The sequence below is a fragment of the Arvicanthis niloticus genome, chromosome 8 (assembly GCF_011762505.2).
Source record: "Arvicanthis niloticus isolate mArvNil1 chromosome 8, mArvNil1.pat.X, whole genome shotgun sequence".
NCBI classification, from domain to species: Eukaryota; Metazoa; Chordata; class Mammalia; order Rodentia; family Muridae; genus Arvicanthis; species Arvicanthis niloticus.
This window is the reverse complement of record NC_047665.1, coordinates 27,328,418-27,348,888: the sequence shown is the minus strand read 5'-3', so window position 1 is coordinate 27,348,888 and position 20,471 is coordinate 27,328,418. Positions and strand designations below refer to the sequence as shown.

Here is a 20,471-nt window from a genome sequence, read left to right as displayed (position 1 = left end):
GCTGTGTGAGCACAGCCATGGAGTCCTCTCACCTGCCCACCCACTCTCCTGCCCTCCGCCTGTCTGAGCATGAGCACATGTGGGTGTCTCCAGCTCCTTCCTTGGAATTCCTTAGCCGCGTCCCCACTAGTAAGTAGACTGCTTTAAAACCTCTCGTGCTCACTGCAAGGTTGCAGCGCTCTGTACAATCCACACTTGGCCTCCAAAGAGCTTCCTCACAGCCTGGTAAGCCTTACACTTGGCTGAGATAAAATGATACTTGTGTTTACCGATGATGTTTTTGTTTATGAGTTGCTTAGAATTTGTCCCACACTCAGTTTGTAGTGCTGGCCTTACTGATATGAAAGACAAAATTATACAGTATCAATTTCCTGACACACAGCAGCTCTGACTTAGGTGGCTGTGTTTTGTACACAGGCACACGTGTGCAGTGTTGGCATTGGAGATGGCTGTGTGCTTCAGCTTAGGCCTTGGGTATTATTATGCTGGGTTCCTCATGGGAAGCTCTTTTGCATAGCTACACGGGCTGCTGCACACCCAGGGTAGTTTTAGATACTGTTGGCCAGAGGCTCTTTTCATGCCGAGAGCCATGTAGATGGTCTTCTGTGTGAGGTACAGTAGAAGATGCTTAGATCTCAGGTGTATAGAATCTTAACAGATGTGTGCACTTGTATAACTACTGTCTGCCAGACATTACGACCGTTGTCATCCATGAAATTCACTTGTGTCCCTTTCATTGCCTCCGCCACACACAAACTTAGTCCAGCGTCTTTTTCCATACCTTTCTACCGTGTAGCATGTCACTGCCCGACACACAAGGTTTGGTTGTTCTTGTCACCTGAGTCGGTAGCCATCCTTGGCTCTAATGAGCACCCAATGTAAGTCAGTTTATAAGAAATGTATTTAGGCTCAAGGTTTCAGAGATTTCAGCTCATGGTTGTTGCTTGGCTCTGGTGCCTTTGGCGAGGCAGCCAGCAGCATGCCATGTTAGGATTGGGGAGTGGAGGAAGGCACTTATCTCACCACATCCTGGAAGCAGAGACAAGCACGGGCCGGAGTTCCCAGTGTCCCCTTTAAGTGTCACTCTCGATTACCACGCACTTAGGAGACCAAGCCTGTAAAACACATTAAGCTGCACAGTTGTTAAGTGAAGTACGACTTTGAAGTATAGCAGACAATGTTGGGAACAGTGAAACCCGGAACAGCATGTACTTGGATCTTAAAGAGATGCTGACTAGGGAGGAGCATCTACCAGGAGGCGTCTTTACAGATTTCTTTATAAAAACAGAACTAACTTTGTCTCATTTGTATCAGGCTTCTGTCCCCCATTCTCCATTTCAAATACTGAAACACAATCCTTGTTGTGCTGCCGCCGTTGCAAGTTCGCTGGTACCTTCTACTGTGTGGGAGCACACAGACATCCCCATCTGAGGGGATTGGTCCCCATTGGACAGTTGTACCCTGACTGAGCAGTAAACTTGTGTTGTTTGTAAGTAACGTAAGCAGCCCCAATAGACGGACACTGGCAGGTGCTGGGTGTGGAGTGGTTGGCATCTGTGTCAGCCACTCACCCACCCACACACACCCTGTGGGGAGATTTTGATGAAGTCTTGTTTTGTCATTTTCTTGCTTTCATGACTATGCTTTTTTGTGACTCTAGAGATATTTGTCTCCTCCCAAACCATAAGGATAGTGTCTTTGTGTTTGGTCTAAAAGCTTTATGGTTTTAGATTTTATTCCTGGTCTATACTATGTTTTCAATTAACATGATAATGAGGACTGTGGTCCCATTTTATTTTATTTTTTACCAACTGGATGCCCAGTATTCTGGAACCTTTTTATTTTGTGGTGACAGGTCTCCTGTAGCACAGGCTGGCGTTCATTAAAGGAACAAAGTCTGTAACTGAGGATACAGTTGAGGGTCTGACTTTTGCCTCTTTCTCTTGGTGACTGATGATCAAATCCCTGGCTTCCTGTGCGCTTGCAAGCACTCTGCCAACTAAGCTTTCTTCCCTGGTCTCCCAGGCTATGGGTGCCTTTATAGAATCAGTGTATGGTTGCACAGATGGGAGTCTTTCTAGATAATTCCCTTAGATTTCATCCACCATGGCTGATATCCCCATACTCCTTTGGAAGGATAACTGTTAGGACTCTGCTTACCTGTCTGTTTGCTAGCCCTGTCTCTTTCCCCCAAATCTCCCAGGTTTTGTGACCCTGTGACTTGTTCTTCCCTCCTTGTAGTAGCTATGACTCAGATAGAGACAGAGTATAGAGAAACCCCAAGGGCTCATTGGAAGTACTAAACTGAAGAGCTGGGTGGCTGGCCCTATTAGCATCCTGGCTTTTTGTGACAAAGTGGCAGAGCTGCTGGTCTGTCTGTTGCTCCCGCTCCAAGGGGAGGGCGTTACACTCAGTCTACAGAGTTCCCCACAATGCCCTGACCTGGGCTGCTGGTGGTTCAGGTAAACTACAAGCTGTGATGTCCCCTAGCTGCTTTTTTGCAGCTTCATAGGCAGCAAATACAAACGGAACATGACATTCCTGCTCCTGGGTGGAAGGCCAGAGTTCACAGTTCTCTCCTGTGACTCTTGCTGCGTGTGTACCTACTCCCTATGCTTGTCTAGCTTTTGTTCTGTTGCTTAGAAAACCACAAATGGCAGATTAAAATCACCCTTCTTTCAGCCTGCAAAATTGTTGGGGTGGTCAAACATGGCTGTTCAGGTGAGGACCAAACAGCTCTGGGCCTCAGTCTGAAAAGACTGCCAGAACAGAGGAGAGGCTCCACTCCTTCCCCTACACAGAGCTGACTTAGTTACCCCAGAGGAAGGATGGTGCCACCTGGCTAGTCAGGTTTTTAGACTGTTTTTAGACAGGCCTCTGGAAAAAGAACAAGCTTCCATAATTTGAACTGAACCATTCATCTTAAATATAACCTGTACAGAAGCACTGTTGGAGGCAGTCAGCCTGGGTCCTGTGACATGTTGCTTCCCAGAGCCAGTGTGCATGGTTGGGGCTGTATTTCTTGTGTTGAAGGCCAGGCCTTCTCTCTCCCAAAAATGTGATAACTTACATCTTAAGGTTGAAGTCGAGCCTCAAGTACCCACAGAAAGGAATTATCAGCTCACTTAGCCTTCATATCTCTGAGATAGTGGGCATCTCTCCAAATGAAATCCCACTGATTATTGGATCCGTTCTGAAGGGATCACTGATGTGCCTGGGTGTATGTTCTTTATGGGCTGTCCCTACCCTGTGTGAGCCACAGAGTGACAAGATGTTCATCCATAACTTTTTTTGAAATTACCTTGGCACTGGGAGATGCTCTGTTAACCTTGACTCACTGGCCAGCATTTTATGGATGATAGAACGTTCTGTATTTCCTCTCTCAGGCCACAACAGGATCCTGGCAGACACGGAAGCATCCAGTTACACTTATGTTAATGGCCTCAGCCACGAAAAATGACACGTCAGCTCAGTGAATGAATCCTCTTTCAATACTATTTGACATCTTTATGCAGCCCGCCAGACGTAATTAAGAGACATGTTTTTTGTGTGGATTCACATTTCCATTTGGGTTCTTGTAGTCTGAAGAAGTGTGTCAGTATTTCTTGTAGAGAAGATTCACTAGCAACAGAATCTGTCTTTATCTGGGAATATTTAGCACAGTCTTATGTTCACAATACAAAGTGCAGACTGTTTTGAGCAGAGAGTAAAGATAGTTCCACAGAGGGCTTAGGAAGAGACCCACGGCCGCCTCCTCCTTTACCAACAGACTGCAGCAAAGTGGTGCGTTGTGGGAAATGTGCGTTCAGGCAGCCCACAGCTGAGGGGCAGCATTCTAACTGACAGTGGGGAAAGTAGCCATTGTGGTATCCTACAGAGCAGTTTCTGAAGTTCTGTGCTAGTTCATCTCCCACTTTGCCAGATGCTGGCCTTTCCCCTATCTGTATTGCTGGCCTTTCCCCTGTCTCTATTGCTGGACTTTATATTTCTGGACTCAATACAATAAGTGTATAGACTCTTAGGTGGAATTGTATTATTGAGTCTATAGCATGCAGAAGAATGGTATGTTACAAGTCTATGTGCCCATAAATACAGCAGTATAGTGCAGGAAGCCCACAATGAAACCCCCAAAACAACAGCAACAAAACTCTGCAGGAAAAGCGACATCACCAAAATGAGACAGGATCTGATGAGAGTATCAAATAGGCAGAAGATGTGGTCACTGTCTGAAAGACTGACAGTTTATAAACAGCACCTTAGATGTGCTGTACCACTGTTTTTCTGTGCCTATTATTCCCAATGATAAGTCAGCTTAAATCTTACTAGAATTTTCTTCTACAGGATGGAGTCATTTCTTTGCCTTTATTTTCAGCATTATACTGTGGCTGTGTCTGTGGAGGCATCCCACTTGTTACTTGTAACTTTTTCCAGTTGCATATGCTGCCTGTAAAGAAACTTGATTGTCTGGGGGAGGTGGCCCAGTGAGCTAAGCGCTTGCTACATAAGTGTGAGACTTGAGTTTTATATCTGCAGAACTCACAAAAATCTGGATTCCTAGCTCATGCCCACAATCCGAGTGCTCTTACAGTAAGAGGGGAAGGGGAAACGGGATGGCCCTTGGAGGCTGGTGGGTCAGTGACAGTGTTAAGCTGTTGTTGTTATTTGGTGTTATACTTAGCTCATTCCATACTATTACATACTAAAAGCTTGTTGTCTACCCCATTGCCCCAGTCTGATCCCATTAAATCTAGGCAGGCCGGTTTCTGAAAACATTTGTACTTAACTCATAGGTCTCAGTCAATCTCCACCTCCCCTGCCCCCCATGGTTCATTCTTTCTTTTGGGGGCACTTTTAGGTGGGAACTTCCCTGCACTATGCAGCTAGCCACATGTTATCTGGGGGTCTTACAGATTTCCTCTCCCAGGACAAAGTGTCTGAAGCACTACTGAGGTATAACCTCTGATCTCTACTCACTCCACCAGCCCAGGGCCTGATGCAAGCCCAGCACTGCCTGGCCACCTTGGAGTAGAGCCTCCAGTGTATTGTGCTGGCTGGAGGAATCCCTTGATCTTTTGCTGCTTCTCATCAGGGAATTCACGTACTGTTTATTCACAGCCAGCTTTGCTACTTTGGAGTGCTGTCTACTGAGAACCTTGCTCCCTACCCCAGAGGGAAGTTCCTTTGCTTTTTGAGGCATTTGCACATCCAGCACCTGAGACAGCAGCTCTTTGCTTCAAGGTTATGCAGGTGTATGTCCTGTATGGCTCACAGGGAGGGAGCCTTACAAATATACGTCTGCCCTGCCCCATACAGATGTCACCCAGGGTCCTTTATTCTGCTGATTTCTGCAGTATCCCTCTTCTGTGGTAAGCCATAGCCATGCTGAGTTTTCATGGTCCTTAGATACATTGTTACTCAGAAATGTGCCTGAGCTTGAACGGGTTGATTCAGTTTGGTCCTCCTGCTTTTGTGACATGTCCTGTCTGCCACCCACCTAGATTTCTACTTTACTTTCAACCCAGGCTTTGCCCACTGACTGTGCTCTCTGTCTTGAGTTCTACCAGCTAAAGCCCATCCTCTGCAAAGCAAAAGCTGATGTGGGCTGCTTCCCTGTTATAAGAATCTGTTCCCTTCTCTTTTCTCTTAGGGTTTCTTTATAGTGTCTTCAGACAGTTGTATTTAAATTCTTCCTCATTTCTGGCTGTGGAATGCTCTATTTTTGTAATACAGATGCTCAACTTGGGATTACCTCCTGGTAAACCTGTTAAGTTGAAAAAAAATTTTTTTAAAGCCTTTCACACAGTACCCAAGGGGCATCACAGCTGTGCAGCTCAGCCCCCCCAGAGAGAATCAGCTGTTTCCCCTGGCGACAGGCACTGCAGCTGTGCAGCGCAGCAGGACCAGGCTGTGTCTCCACTAGCCTCAAAGGTCAGGATGCCGAAGTCAGAAGTACCGTTTCTATGGAGTCTATATTGCTTTCATGCCCGCATAAAGCCAGAAAGTGTGTCAGGCTGTTACATAAAAACTATTCTTAAAGCTAGAGGCAACTTTTCTTGTTCTCAACAGTCATGACAACTTTTCCAGTGGCTGGTATGTCTTCTTCATTTTTTGCACCTTACAGGTTATCAAAGTTCTTTTTCTGTAAGTAGGGTTTTATGTTATTTTCTCCACCCGACATTGATTGTGGCTTCATACTGGTGCAGGGAGCCTCCTCATACTCCTGAGGAAACATGCTGCCCCGGGGACGTGTGGACAGTGATCTGATGTACCAGATTTCTGCTGTCCGGGCTTTGCAACAAGCATTGGCATTTTGCATTTCTTGCTCTGGTTTTCCTTAAACTGTAATGGTAAATGGAGTTAGGTCTTCTTTGCTTGCATCCAAACAGAGCCTTTCTGCCCTGTGTTCCATTCTGTTTTCTGCAGCCCTGGGCACCTCAGTGCACCTTGCCGGACCTAGAGACCCCAGACTATGGTCCAAATAGGATGACTTTGTAATTTTGCAAGCCATCAGCAGGGGTCTGTAATACTACAGAAGGTTGGGTTTTACTTGTCCTACACTCTAGCTTTTAGATTGAGTTTTAGAAGAAAATCCTAACTCAGAATTTCAGTAACAGCTAAGACCATAGAGATTGAATTTTAAATTTAAAATTTCATTTCACGTGTAACTGTAGGTTTGTTATTAAAGATGCTAATTTGAGATTTTCCTGCCTTCTTCCTTCATTGAGTCATGGCTTTAAAAGTCATAGAGCTTTTCTGTGGGTCTGCATGTTAGCTCCTTCCACAGAACATTAGTTTGTATGAAATTTTTGCCATTAACCTGGTATCACTGGAGTGGCGCTTCTGTACATACTGTAAGAAAGGCACTTTCTAAGAGGTTTTGGAAACAGTTATCTGGGATATAGAAGCTCAGAAAAGGCCTGAGGCTTGACGACAGATGAGTTTTAATGTACATCTGTGGCTATTTTCTCCCTGACCACTGTGAAAGGTCTTAGAAGGTAATTTTAGGTTTACTGTTTCAACAGTTTGTTTAGCGTAAGTGATGTCTGTTTGCAGGTTAACGTTAGCTACTCCAATACATAGTCAACCCACAGCAGTTTCCTGTGTTAAAGGAGACAGTGTCCTCTAGTTGGGGGCAGGAACACACTCATGTGCCCAGCTGTGTGAAGTGTGAGTTAGTACCTTGTGCAGTCTTGAGTCTCCTGTAACTGCCCCTCTCCAACACCAGGTTTATTGCCTCTTGTCACTGGTAGAATGGCAACCTACATGGTGAATTCATCACAAGATTGAGTTGCAAGCCTCCACTCAGTGTCTGATTGTTCCACACAGTCTGAGTGGCTTAGCAACTACAGACTATGGTGGACTCAAATAATGGAGTTTAAATAATGTAATAAATAAGGCTTCCTTTTATAGCACAGGGAAGAGAAGATTGTACATGGTTAGCTTTTGTAGGTGTCGCTGATTTTTGGTGCTTCTGCTTCCTTGTCTCAGAGAAGAGTTGAGTGGTTGGGAGATCATGTGACTGTGAAGCTTAAAACATCTGTTCTTTAGCAATACCCACTGGCTAAGTGTTGCCTTTTTTGGCATCTCGGAACAGTCCAGCCTTGAGCAATTGAGAAGCCCACATTTGTGTCAGGTAACTGCTGAGGCTGGTTCTTATACTGCATCTCCTTTGGCAAAGGGGCAGGGTCCTGGGGGCCCAGAGGAGAAAAGCCAGCATTCAGGGAAAGGGGAGAGAGAAAGAAACCATTCTGTGTCCTCACATGGTCGTCCCAGCTTTAGGGACGTGGAAAGGAGGGTGTTCTGGTTGAATGCACACATTTTTTGGGTAGAAACAGATTTAGGGGAACAAAACAGCATTAAACATAGGTTTTCTTTTAGACATAATCCCTTTCCACTGCACACTTAAAACTTTTAAACTACAGCCATGAAATGGAGTTTTGAAAGACTCTCCAAGAGAAGAAGCCTGTCAGTACTGTGCAGAGCTCTCCTGTTAGCGGTTGTGTGGACCAGCTCACACCTACCTGACTGCAGTTCTTGATGCAGGAAATCTGTTGGTTGTGAAATCTGCTTCCCATTGAGACAAGTCTTTCTGTTCTTAATTCTCCTCATAGAAGTAATAATGTTTAAATTAAGGATGGCCTACAGTTAAGGGCTTTAGTTCTGTCTGTATCTTAAGTAGATCTGTTGGAGAATTCATCTTTTTTTTTTTTTTTTAAAGAATAAAAAGTATCTCTTAGGATAAAGATGGAATATTTCCACATGCTTTTGCTCTTGTGGTCAGTCAACAGCATTATTTGGGTTATTAGGGAACTTGGTAACACACTGGATCTCCTAACCTGGAACTTTGCAAGAAATGTGCTGATGTTCTTATAAAATGGTGGCCTTAGGCCTTTGTGGCCTTAATTAAGAGTTGTTGGCTGATATACAAAATCACACCTGACCACTGTGGTCAGTGTGGTGCTTTTTACATTAAGTGTGGGTGTCACAACAGATTATGGGTGTTTCTGTAATAACGTGGGCATTGTCAAATGTTTTCCTTAGTCTGAATTGTAAGTCTGCCATTTACACTTAGAATGTCAAATAATAGAATGTATTTACAATTGATGTAAATTTGATACACAATATGTCAGTCATCACTGAAAGATCAACATCATCTTTTAAAAGTGTTAGCATATAAAATCCAAGATTTGCGGGGAATAGCCTGACTGTCCTAGAGTACTCCATTAAGAGGAACGTGCTTTGTTGGGTGCTTCAAAGTCACGTTTACCAGACCCTCACATTCCTTTGGGTGAGCCAGCTGCACACCACACAGAAGGCTCTTGCTGCTCATAGCTTATTGCTTGCTGCTGGTCACAGGCTTCAGGTGGTTGATGCTGCCCTAGCTGTGATCCTTAGAACCAACTCAGGCAGTGACGCTGAGTGTCAAAATAAAAAAAAAAGCCCCTCTGAACCATAAACAGAGTAGCTACCTGATGCACATCCGTGGATATATTTTTGGTTTTATAGCTACGAGTGTATTTCCAGTTGATACTTAAAATGAAGATACATTTCTGAAATTATAATATTTCTTGTGGTTAAAACACAACTGATGTTTTAAGACAGGTCCTTCTGTTATAACCCTGGCTGGCCTTGAAACTGCAACTGTCTTCCTGCTTAGGCCCGACTTTTGGGAGGCAGTATCATTTCCGTTTGTTTTGTTGTATGTGTGGTTTTAAAAAAAATTTTTTTTTGACTAATATTAACATCATAAAAATTCATGTTAATGGGATGCCACACAACATTTTGATTTGTGTATACTATTCATACGTTTTGAGTATAAAATGTAAGCATGTAGTTTGAGCTCGTTGCAAGGGAGTCACAGGAGTCCCAACTTCTCTGTTGCCATTTTCTTTTCTGACTGGGACAGGAAAGAAAAGATAACTGTATGGCTCACCTGGGGGGGTTGGGGGGTGGTGGTGGTGGTAGTGATAAAGGTGGTGGAGGTGGTGATGGTGTTGGTGACGCTAATGAATGTTTCCTTGTTAAACTTGTAGCTTTCTCGAGTAATGAGGCTTGTTTCTAACCTTTCTCTCACACGTAGGTGGAAAGTATTGTTGACAAAAGGAAAAACAAGAAAGGGAAGACAGAGTATCTGGTGCGATGGAAAGGCTATGACAGTGAGGATGACACGTGGGAGCCGGAGCAGCACCTGGTAAACTGTGAGGAATACATCCATGACTTCAACCGGCGCCACAGTGAGAGGCAAAAGGAAGGTACCCTGGCTCGTGCCAGCAGAGCCTCCCCCAGCAACGCCCGGAAGCAGATCTCCAGGTCCACCCACAGCGCCCTCTCCAAGACCAACCCCAAAGCACTTGTGGTAGGCAAAGATCATGAGTCCAAAACCAGCCAGCTGTTGGCTACCAGCCAGAAGTTCAGGAAAAACACAGCTCCATCTCTTGCAAACCGCAAGAACATGGACCTCGCCAAGTCAGGGATCAAAATTCTCGTGCCTAAGAGCCCCATTAAGGGCAGGACCTCGGTTGATGGCTTTCAGGGGGAGAGCCCCGAGAAGCTGGACCCTGTGGATCAGGGTGCTGAGGACACTGTAGCCCCAGAGGTGACTGCAGAGAAGCCCACTGGGGCTTTGCTGGGCCCTGGTGCAGAACGAGCCAGGATGGGGAGCAGGCCCCGAATACATCCACTAGTGCCTCAGGTTTCTGGCCCAGTGACTGCTGCCATGGCCACAGGCTTAGCTGTTAATGGAAAAGGTGAGTGTCCAGGTGGGGTGTGATAGGCTTTGTTCATATGCTGGGCAGTAGGTGATCCTAGAGGGCCCTCTATAGAAGGGTCCTCAAATCCTCCTGGGGAGGGAGGGGTCACAGAGCTACCTCCCAGGCCTTTGGGAGGTCTTGACAATATATTGCTTTCCTCAAAACCTTTGTTACTCATCACAAATCAGCACTGGCTGTCCCTGCCCCCACAGCTGTGCCCCACTGTGCAGCGCTCTGTACAGGGTCTCTTCCTAAACAGTCTGGTGGTATTTTATAGCAGGTTTTATGATGCTGTCTACATCTCTTACACACGTCTTTGTTAAGAGCCTACCTGCAGTTTCTCACATGGCCAGTATAGATTTAGACACCATACTCTTTATTCTGCTTGCCTATGTAAGGGTCACATTAGCATTGTGAATCACCAGAAATGCTTCCAGTGAAGGGCATCTTTAGGAGTTTGGTCTGTTTCTTTATGTACAGCTGATCACATCTGTCACATGTTATTTGGGAGTGGGAACTCACTCAGTACAGTGCTGTCTGTCACCATCTCTTGGCTTCCCTACACCCATGACCTGCCCATCTCCTAAGACAGCCTTCCAGGGACCCTTTCTTTTGCCCATCACACCTTAATGCTTGCCTGTTTTTAATGAATTTTTCATACTTATCCATACCCCACTGGCCTGCTGGTCTCTTATGTCTTGATCCTGTCTTCTTGACGCAGCTTTCTCAGATTTGGTTCTGTATACGGGACTCCAGTGAAACCCAGAGCCGCATGCTAACTATGTGGGCGCTGTAGTATTGAGCCCCAGCCCCAGCAGCTAGCTCTACTGTAGCTTTCCACAACTTCCTGCTCTATGCCTTTTGACACCTCCCATCCGTTTCATTCAATAATGGACAGAATGATACCCTCTGACCAAGCTAGTGTGTTGTCTCACTTCCTTAAGTAGCTGGAGTACTTCTAGGTACCCTTGGGCCCCTGCCCCAACCTGTGCGAGCACCATGACAGCATACCCTAGACTGTTCTCATCTACCTCTTGAGCTTCACTTGGCCCTCTTACAGTGTTCTCTGTGTGTACTCTCAGCTCGAGCTTCCTAGATAGAGTATAGGGTTGCTGGGGGAGCCACTTAGCTCCACGGGTAAGGGTCACGTTAGCATTGTTAGCAGTCCTGCCATGGTATGTGCAGCAAGTCTTCCTCTTAGTCTTGACTTGTATGGGACCTCAAGCTGGCTATTAACTGAAATCTGATGTCTTGGCAGCATTTCTCAGATGCATACTAGACACGAGGTCCTGCTCTGCTGGTTTCAGATCAGCCTCATGTGGATGGGAATTCATTTATAAGAATGATGACATTCCATATCCAGCAGCATCACAGACATTCAGAGTTGGAAAAGACTTAATCATCTGCTAGTGATCTCTGTTTCCCAAGTCCAGAGAAAGTGAAAGTTCAGAGCAAGAGCCACTGCCACAGAAAGAATCAAAACAAATATCTCCATTCATTTCCCATGTTCTTCCCATGGTGCCTTGACTAGTGGGTGGGGGGTGGGCATCTGTGTCTGCATTGATGACTTCAGGGGAGGCACTGTGCACAGCTCTGGACATAGACAAGCACTAGTACAGTGGTTGGCACCAGTGACAGCCTGTGAGGCAGACCTCACTTACCACCTGGGTTTGTATGGCCCGCAGGCTGAGAGTGAGCTTCACTTTCTCCTGATGACTTAGGAGCCAAGAGGCTTTCATGTGAAAATGGAACAGAGTAAAGTTGTGTGTCTGTGTGTCTGACTAGAACACAGTTGTGTTCATCTGTGCATGGACTTTCCATGTGCTTGTGTGTCTGCTACACGGACAGCTGAGTCCTGACAGTGCCTGTGTGGCTTAAAGTTTACTGATCCCTGCAACAGGAAGTCACCATTTTTAGGCGTTTATATTTAACTTTCAAGTAGACCGTAAAGGCTTCAGAAGGCCTGAGATCCTCGTTTATCATTCTCGGTAGTTTCTGTGGTTCATGGGAGGAAACATACGATACTCAAACCTTGGACTCAGCAAAGTTGAGACCACCAGTGTGCTAGCTCTAAACCCAGAAGGCTAGCTTTGGTAGATTCCCATGACAGCACTACCTTTCTCTTGCTCCGTCGTGTGCCCCAGCGTGAATTGTGCCCCTCTTAAGTATCCACAATCTGCAAAACCAGCCCTCAGCCAAAGGCTCAGATTCTTGTGTAAGGAGGGTACTGTCTCCAGTTTGGGGCTCTAATAGCTTCCCACTTTTAAAAAGTTTGTACACTTCTGCAAAGGTTATGTGAGCCTAAGAGCTTCAGCTTCTAATCCTGCTGTGGAGCTCGGTGGGTCATTGTGAAGTATCATCCCAGGTCTGTTATATCCCCCTCTGTCCTCTTCACAGTTTCTGCTTGCCTTTATGCTTGTTGATCAGATAGAGCCCTGTGCTGGAATACTTCTGAGAACAGTCTACACTGAGGGGACCAATAGAAGATGCTTGAGAATATGTTTAGGATAATGCGGACTGATCCCTTCCAGCCTATGTCAAGTCTAGACTTGCAGATTTATAAGAATGAATACCATTGACAAGTACTTTCTGGACAAGTGAGATACCAAAGTAGCTAAACAAGACTCAGGTAGACCAGTACTCCCTCCTAAGGCAGACACTAACATGGAGGCCAGTGGGGACTGGAGAGACTGTGAGCAGAACTGTGCCTGCCATGGACCGCTTCTTGAGAAAAGCTTATAGGTAGGCTCCTACAGAACACATGCTCATGGAAGGTAAGGACTTGAAGAGGCCTTTCTGGCCTAGGAGAGAATTGGACAAGCCTCCAACACATTTTTCTCTTCTCAGTGAAGCTCTGCTCAACTGTTGGTCCACATCCGTAGATTTTTTTAAGCAGTTGTTTGTTTTTACTTTCCAGATCCATTTTAGGGCTTCTTCTGTGTAAGAAAACAGATTTGTTTTTCTAAAACTAATCGAAGCAGATACTGGTAGAATCATTGGGAAATAAACTATCTTTCTGTTCAAAACATTAATCATATGTTCAAGGGCTGTATTTACCGCTGAAAACAGATTAGAGTATCTGAATCAGAATGAATGCTTTGGGCCATTTTAATACACTAATACTTTTATAGAATAACCATATATAGTTGGCTTTTAGCTATTTTGAGATAAAAACAAAGGCTTAGAAGGTAGATGTATAGCTTCTCTCATAAATATAGGTGAGTTATTTTCATACTCTTCTACCAGGAGGTCAAAGGTCATTTCTTGAATTGAATTAATTTTACAAAGGAAGTAATTGCTTCTGAAAGCTGTTATTACAACTTCTGGTCACAAATTCAGGTACGTAATTGTTCATCATTTCACAAGTCGGAAATATGAGAATATTGTCAACAAACTTTACAAAAAAAATTAAATAAAACCAGAAGTAAACCCTACCATTGTTACCACACGGAGCTGAACCGCCATCCCAGGAAAGTGACCAGAAGGACTTAACTTGCCGAGGATGTGGACTTGTGACCTGGATCTCTTTCCTCTTACTTTCAAGGAAGTGTAAGTTTTAGGTTAACAGCTAACCTATAGTCCCATAGGCTCTGAAGCAGGGAAGATGAAGTTAGAAGATCAGTGCCCAGCAGTAACCCCTGGGACTACAAGGAAATGTTTTCTTGAGAAGTGTCATTGAGCAGGGTATAATGGCAGAGGCCCATAATCCCAGCATCTAGAAGGCTGACACAGGAGGATTGCTGTGAAGTTTAGGCTAGCTTAGGCTACATAGTGATTTCTGGGGCATGGAGTACTACAGAATAAGGCCGGGAAAACTGAAATGGAAGGAGGCGCACACGTGAAGTTGTATGTGCAAACATTTGGTTTGGGGGAAGCTGGAGTGATGACTCAGTGGCTAAGAATGCTCGATGTTCTTCCAGAGGACCATGTAGTTTGTTCCCAGCACCCACATCAGTGGCTCACACCCGTCTATAATTCCAGTTCCATGAATTCAAACACCCTTTTCTGGCTTCTCTGGGTCAGAAAAATGGTGTACATATTTACAAGCAACCAGGCACATACATACATAAAATAATGATAAATCGGATTTAAAACAAAAAAACGATTGTACAGGCTCCATCATAATTTACTTTATACACATGCATGAAGACCTGAGATTTTATCCTGTCGCTCAGGTAAAAGCTAGATATGATGCCACATGCCTGAAATCTCAATACTGAAATTAGGTGAGTGCCAGATTTAGTGAAAGCTTGCCTCAAAAAAATTGGAGTGGAGGGCTGGGGAGATGGTTCATTCATTTAATAGGTGAAATGTTTGCCGTGCAAGCCTGAGGACCTAAGTTTGAATCTCCAGAACTCATGCAAAAGCCAGGCACGACAGTGTGACTGAATGTTATCTGATATAGGCCAGTTAGTCTGGTACATCAACAAAAAATAACAAGAGACCCAGTGTTAGGCAATGTGGAAGGGCAGGACCAACAGCTAAGACTATCCTCTCTACCTCCACACATGCTTGTGTTCCGATACACTGTGTGTGTGCGTGTGGTTGGCTGGCTGGCTGTCCAAGATTGTCCTCTGACCTCCAGCCCCTTCTCTCTTCCCCTCTCTGCCCCCCCCCCCACGTGCCCCCCCCATCTGGACCTGGTAGACATTTGTTAGAGCCTCCTGTGTAACTATGTCACTTCCTACTCAATACTGAGAAAGGTTATAAAAGTTGAAGCCCAGCGAGCAACTACTTGAGAAGCTCCCTACCCAGTGACAGTTGATGCCTTAAGCAGGCCTTGTGATGCTCAGTAACAGATGGGTCCTTTGTTCCTTGTGATGAGTTTAGTGTACTTTCAAATTCTAATAACCCATTATAAAAACTTGGTTATCCCTAAGACGCCTTCAAAGTATGCAAGTGTAATCACTTTGTTTTAAACTTTATAAATATGCAGGTATTTGCCAATCCATGGAGTGTAACTAAGACCCTTTGGGGAAAGATGCTTGGTTATGCCTCACTGGCAGACCATTTGCCCCACTTAAGCAAGCATGTGTGCGTACACAAAGTCGGTAATTCCATTTGTTACTTACAGGAGTAAAAGCCTGTGAGTGTGAATGGGGGCTTCTTGAAAAGCACACTGTATTGTATCACTATTTCATATAGTTTGGATTTCTTTAGAATTGGCCAATAACATACACTTGAACTTTTTGAGTGCATATTCTCGTGCTTTGGTTTGCTTGATTTTTCTTTATATTCTTATTTGAACAGTTATATTTAATATAGTCTCTTTCCAAAGAATCTGGTGTAGTTTTATTGAAGTATTAAATCTCCCTTTTGAAATCTCATTTTTTTCCCTCTTCTGTGTATGTTAGGCTGACTGAACTAGTTACATTTGCCGACACTCTTAGGCAACTTAATTGAGCCTATGAGACAAGTGAGCCGAATGAAAGGTATAGGCCATTTAACTATTTTTATGCAAGTGCCACAGAAATGAGGAAGTAGCCGACATGTGTAAGAACTTGTGTACTATTTAACAAAGGACGGTATATTGTGCAGAAGCATAGCACAAAGGAAAGGTGGTGGCAAAGTATGGGTGGATACACACGCAGAGTCAAACTGTGAGGTAAGGTTTCTTTGAGCAGATGGGTCTGTCTCTCCAGTGATAAAGTGCTTTTCGGTGTGAAAAAGGCAAGACACAGTAGGAATACTCCCTCTGTGGCTTCATGTTTGAGAGGAGGGAAATTTTCTGATCTTGCACAGCACAGATGGCTTGCCAGGACTCACTGCCGATCACCTCTGAACAGGGGAACAGGCTCCTTGGGAGTGTTTCTCCTTCCTGTCTTGTGAGTATGTTGTAATATTTTCAGGGTGGTGCTTTCCCAATGAGCCATCAAGCTGTGTGGAGGGCATGCTTGTTCATGGTTCTTGCAACCCACTTATAGGCTGGCTTTTCATTGGGAAAACCCAATGAGCCAACCTCAGTGCCCTTGTTGCCAGTCTAGAAACTGGCCAGATGTGAACTTTGACCATTTTTTATGTTGTTATATTTGTGGGGGATGAGCAGTATTCGCCTGCATTTATTTATGCTCCCCACGTGTGTACCTGGAATCCTTCAAGGCCAGAGAGGACATTGAATCCTGTGGAGCTGGAATTTACAGATAGTTGTAAGCTGCCCTGTGAGTGCTAGGAGCCAAACCTGGGTTCTCTCAAAGAACAGCCAACGCTCTTAATCGCTGAGTCACAGAACTATTTACTATAAACATTATTAACATGTGTCTTAGAGGACCTTCCTTGTTTCCACTCCAAGTTCTCCAGAAGTCTTAAACTATATAAATTGTCTTAGTAATGGAAGTTACTAGACCAGTGTAAGAAATGCCTGCACATCCTTTGCCTAGATTGCCCAGTTCATATCTTCCCTTGTTTTATTCTCCTGCCTTTTCTTGCAGCCGTGGTTCAATATAATTACGTACACATGTGTGCAGGCATATTCTTCTGCCCTCTCTGAGTTGGCAGTTTGCTGCTATAAGCAGTGGGGCTGTAATTAATTGAGGAATTGATAGGTGTTGCCAAGATGCTGTCTGAAAAGGCTGTCAAGACTGTGACTGCTCATTTACCTATTCTTAGGGAGCATTTGAATCTACTTCACAGAATCTGCCAGGGGATACAGAAAACAACCGAGGGGCCATCTCACAACGGGAAAAGTTTGGGCATTTTTTCTGTTCTTTGCTTTATATTCCTCACCTGTTTTCCTATTGGTGGTTAACAGTTTGAGACTCGATCTCAGGCACTTTCATGTCTTTCTCAGGAGCCATACTGTCTCCTGTGTGCTTGAGCCGTCATGCTGTGTGTGGCATGCTTGTTCATGGTTCTTGCAACCCACTCGTGGGCTGGCTCTTCCGTGTCAGGGTATGGGACAGAAAACCTTCGGATTCATTTCCATTAATGAGCTGGTTCCTTCCCAGTTTTGAATATACCAAAGGGTCTTAATTTAATTTGAAGTTTCATAAAAGTATAATTTAAAAGAAATTTGCATTTCTTTAGATCAGATGTAAAAAGAAAAAGAATGTAACTGTAGTTTGTGCTTCTTGAATTTTGCATGGTACAGGGAAGTAAAGCTGGGAATATTTTCAAGTTAACTGTGTATAGTAGTGGTTTTTTTGATGCTTTATTTACTCTTAGACTATGAGAGCTAAACACCTGTGCTTAATTCTGTTTGAATCTGTTGTCTTCCCATTTCCGTCCACCATCTTAAGCATCTGCTATCTTGTTGCAGTAGTCTGCTGGCATCCTCTGTTTAGGTTGACTATATCCCCAATTGTTGAGCATGCTACTCTGTTGCCATTGTTCTGCTTAAATTCCTCCAGCATTGTGCTTCCTAGTGCAGACCGAGGGTGAAAAAGAAGGTGACTTGACTGACTTCTCTCTGCTCTATCAAGTAAATGACAGGCAAGTTTTCCTAAACATAATTCATGCTACCAGTAGGTATTATAGTAGTCAAGGCTTATGTCTTTTCTCCTCCTTGCCCATCTCAAATAAATGTAAATAATTCAAAACAAGCCAATGGAAATGACATAATGGCCATGTAATCAGATTGGGTACAGTTGGACACAGGGCTGGAAGCGGCCTCAACTGCGGCCTTTCTTCCTCAAGGCTATTTGCCTCATTCAGACAACCCAGGGTACAGTGGGTTGGTGTCCTGACCTCACAGTAGGCCAGCCAAGAAAAACTTCTTCCCCCAGAGCTCCAAGGGGACAACTAACTTCACATAAGTTGTCTGACCTAACTGGTAGTTTCTAAAGGAATCTCCAGAGCTGGAAACAGGGCAAACCTGAACCACAGCAGTAAATAATCTTGACACAACTAAATTCACCAAATACATTTAAGTGTAGTACTTTCCAAGGGGCGAGATTATCGTGAGGTTAGAAATTAATTATTTGAATAATACTTTCAAGTTATGCCATGTTTCAGTATCTAACCTGACTCACACAGCTAGCCCTCCCAGTATAGCTGTGCTCTGGACTGTGCTCCTGGTAGGCCACACCCTGTCTGTCCATCCATTTGCTGTATTAGGATCCATAGTGACTGTTCTTGTCCCACCTGTAGAGGGTATACTCTGCCTTTACTTCCTATATAACACCTTGTATACACCAGCCTCATCCATACATAAGGACTATTTAACCATAGTGTCAGGGATCCCTGGAAGGAAGATGCTAGGGAATAAAGCCCCAAAGTGGTTTAGCTGTGGATAGAGTCATCTTAAAGAATCATTCCTGGGTTGAGGGACTGAATCAGAGTTAGTTTCCTAAAGGAATCTGGGGGGAAAAAAATCTGATGGGAAATGATCTTGAAAACCCTGGTGTAAAAGAACCGGCTGAGGCTAGCAAAAGGTAAGCTGAATCCCAAGGAGGCCAGTAGATCCAGGGTCACACCTGAGCTATAAGGATTCCCAGGTGTCACAGGTGATAACAAGGACAGAGGCTTCCTGCAATTGGAGTCAGAGGAGGGGCCTTTTATGCCAGTCGGGGAGAAAGTGGTTTTGCTCATACTGGTGTGTGCCTGGTTACTGTGATAGCAAAAACTACAAGCACCTTCCTCATACACTTGGTATCAAAGTCTGTTCGTGAACCCACACACACCGCTCTTGAGGGTTTGTTTCTGATGTGGTGGGGACTATGCAGAGAGCAGACCAGAGTTAGAGGGGCCACCAACTCAGTTAACCCCCAAGATGGCTGCAGTCAGGTTAAGCTGAATCCCTGTAGGAGAGACTCAGAGAAAGATCCAGAATGATGCATAAATCTATTGGCACTTACAGTGATCCAGCTGGGGGAGTCAGCATGGTAAACGTCTTGATAGTTTGAGATTCCCCTCCTTCTTCAGTCCAGTTGTTTACACCTGGACGTAGTCGTGGCAGATGTTCCTCTGTGCTTGCATGTGTGGTTGGAGGAATTTTATCACTGCTCTTCCATTGTTACTGCCTGTCTTCTGAGAAGATGCGAAGGAAATGATTCGTAGTGAGAGATCTCGAGGCAGGGTGAGGTGCGTGTTCTCAGGCGTGTGTACATTAGCACCGATGGAACGTGTTGTCCTCTGTGAGCACCTAGACCGCAGCTTGCTGGTCCTCTGTAGACCCCACTGGATTTATTCACCCCAGAGCTTAGCTTCCAGAATGAGCTCCAGCCCCTCACCTTGGGTGTGCTCTGGGTGATTCCTCCTTGTGGCCCCAGGACACTTGCTTTCATTTTCTCTTCTTGAGCTAGCTTATCATCTGCCTCCCAACCGAAGCCACAGCCATTGTGTTCAGAACTATTGTATTTCTAAACTTGCTAAGCTTGCCTCTGCTGTCTTGGTACTCACTCTCATGAGTATCCTCTCGCTTTTCCCCTCCAAACCTTCTACCTGCTCCTCTCATGGCCCTCTGGGATGGAGCACCCCTCCCACACTGCTCCAGGGACACACCACTTCCTGACCAAAGCCTGAGTTGTGGTACCTGTCCCCTCCTCATGACTTTTGACTTGAGCTAGCTCTTGGTCTGCTATTCCAATATTTTTCAGTGTTGTAGGCTCTCAAGTTGCAGCCCTGCAGTGTGCTGTGCTCGTTATAGCAAAGTCTGCTATCACTGCACTACTGGTGACTGGCTGCCTTTTACTGAGGAGGAGGAGGCCAGAGGCCGTAAGGCACCAGTGCCACAGCCCAAAGTCATAGTCTGTTTCTGATTCTCCTTCTACAGCTCTGATGTCCACCCTAACGGTGATGCTGTCTTTTTTTTTTTTTTTTAAGAAATAAAAGCCAGGTTTAAGATGAACATCCCTTAACTACCCCTGCCATTGTCACATTAGCAGGCTTCTTGTTCCCTCAGTCCCTTTCCTTCAAAATTCTACCTTGAACCCTCCTCTCCACTTCAGGAAACAAGCACCATGCTGGCTTTTTTTCTTTCAGTCTGGGTGTTGCCCTGAGTGCACTGCAGATGATCAGCAGCTCGATGTTTAATCTGCAGCTTAGGTCTCATCAGAGCCTGTGTTTCCAGCCACGCTTTGTATACATAGATACAAGCCCTAGAAGCACCTGTTCCCAAAATGTATGGGTGACCATAGAGACCAGAAGGAGACATTAGATCCCCTGGAGATGGAGATAAGGTGTTGCAAGCCCCTCCCTTCTTATGGCCTCCATTAAAGGGCAGCCTGGTAGCATGGGGTTGAAATGATGATTGTATATTGCAGACTCACTGGACCTGGCAAATGA

The 20,471-nt window shown here is 44.9% G+C and overlaps 1 protein-coding gene across 4 annotated transcripts in view; it reads left to right on the top strand.

Annotated features, from left to right (window-relative positions):
• Positions 1-20,471, top strand: part of Cdyl (chromodomain Y like) — a 206,739-nt gene that overhangs the window by 137,545 nt on the left and 48,723 nt on the right. For 3 of the 4 annotated variants that reach the window (XM_076939189.1, XM_076939190.1, XM_034510694.2), the window contains one exon: positions 9,581-10,247. The exons of the other annotated variant lie outside the window; for it this stretch is intronic. In XM_076939189.1, coding sequence (XP_076795304.1) covers positions 9,581-10,247 — 667 coding nt within the window. The remainder of the gene's footprint in view (positions 1-9,580; positions 10,248-20,471) is intronic. 4 annotated transcript variants of the gene reach the window in all.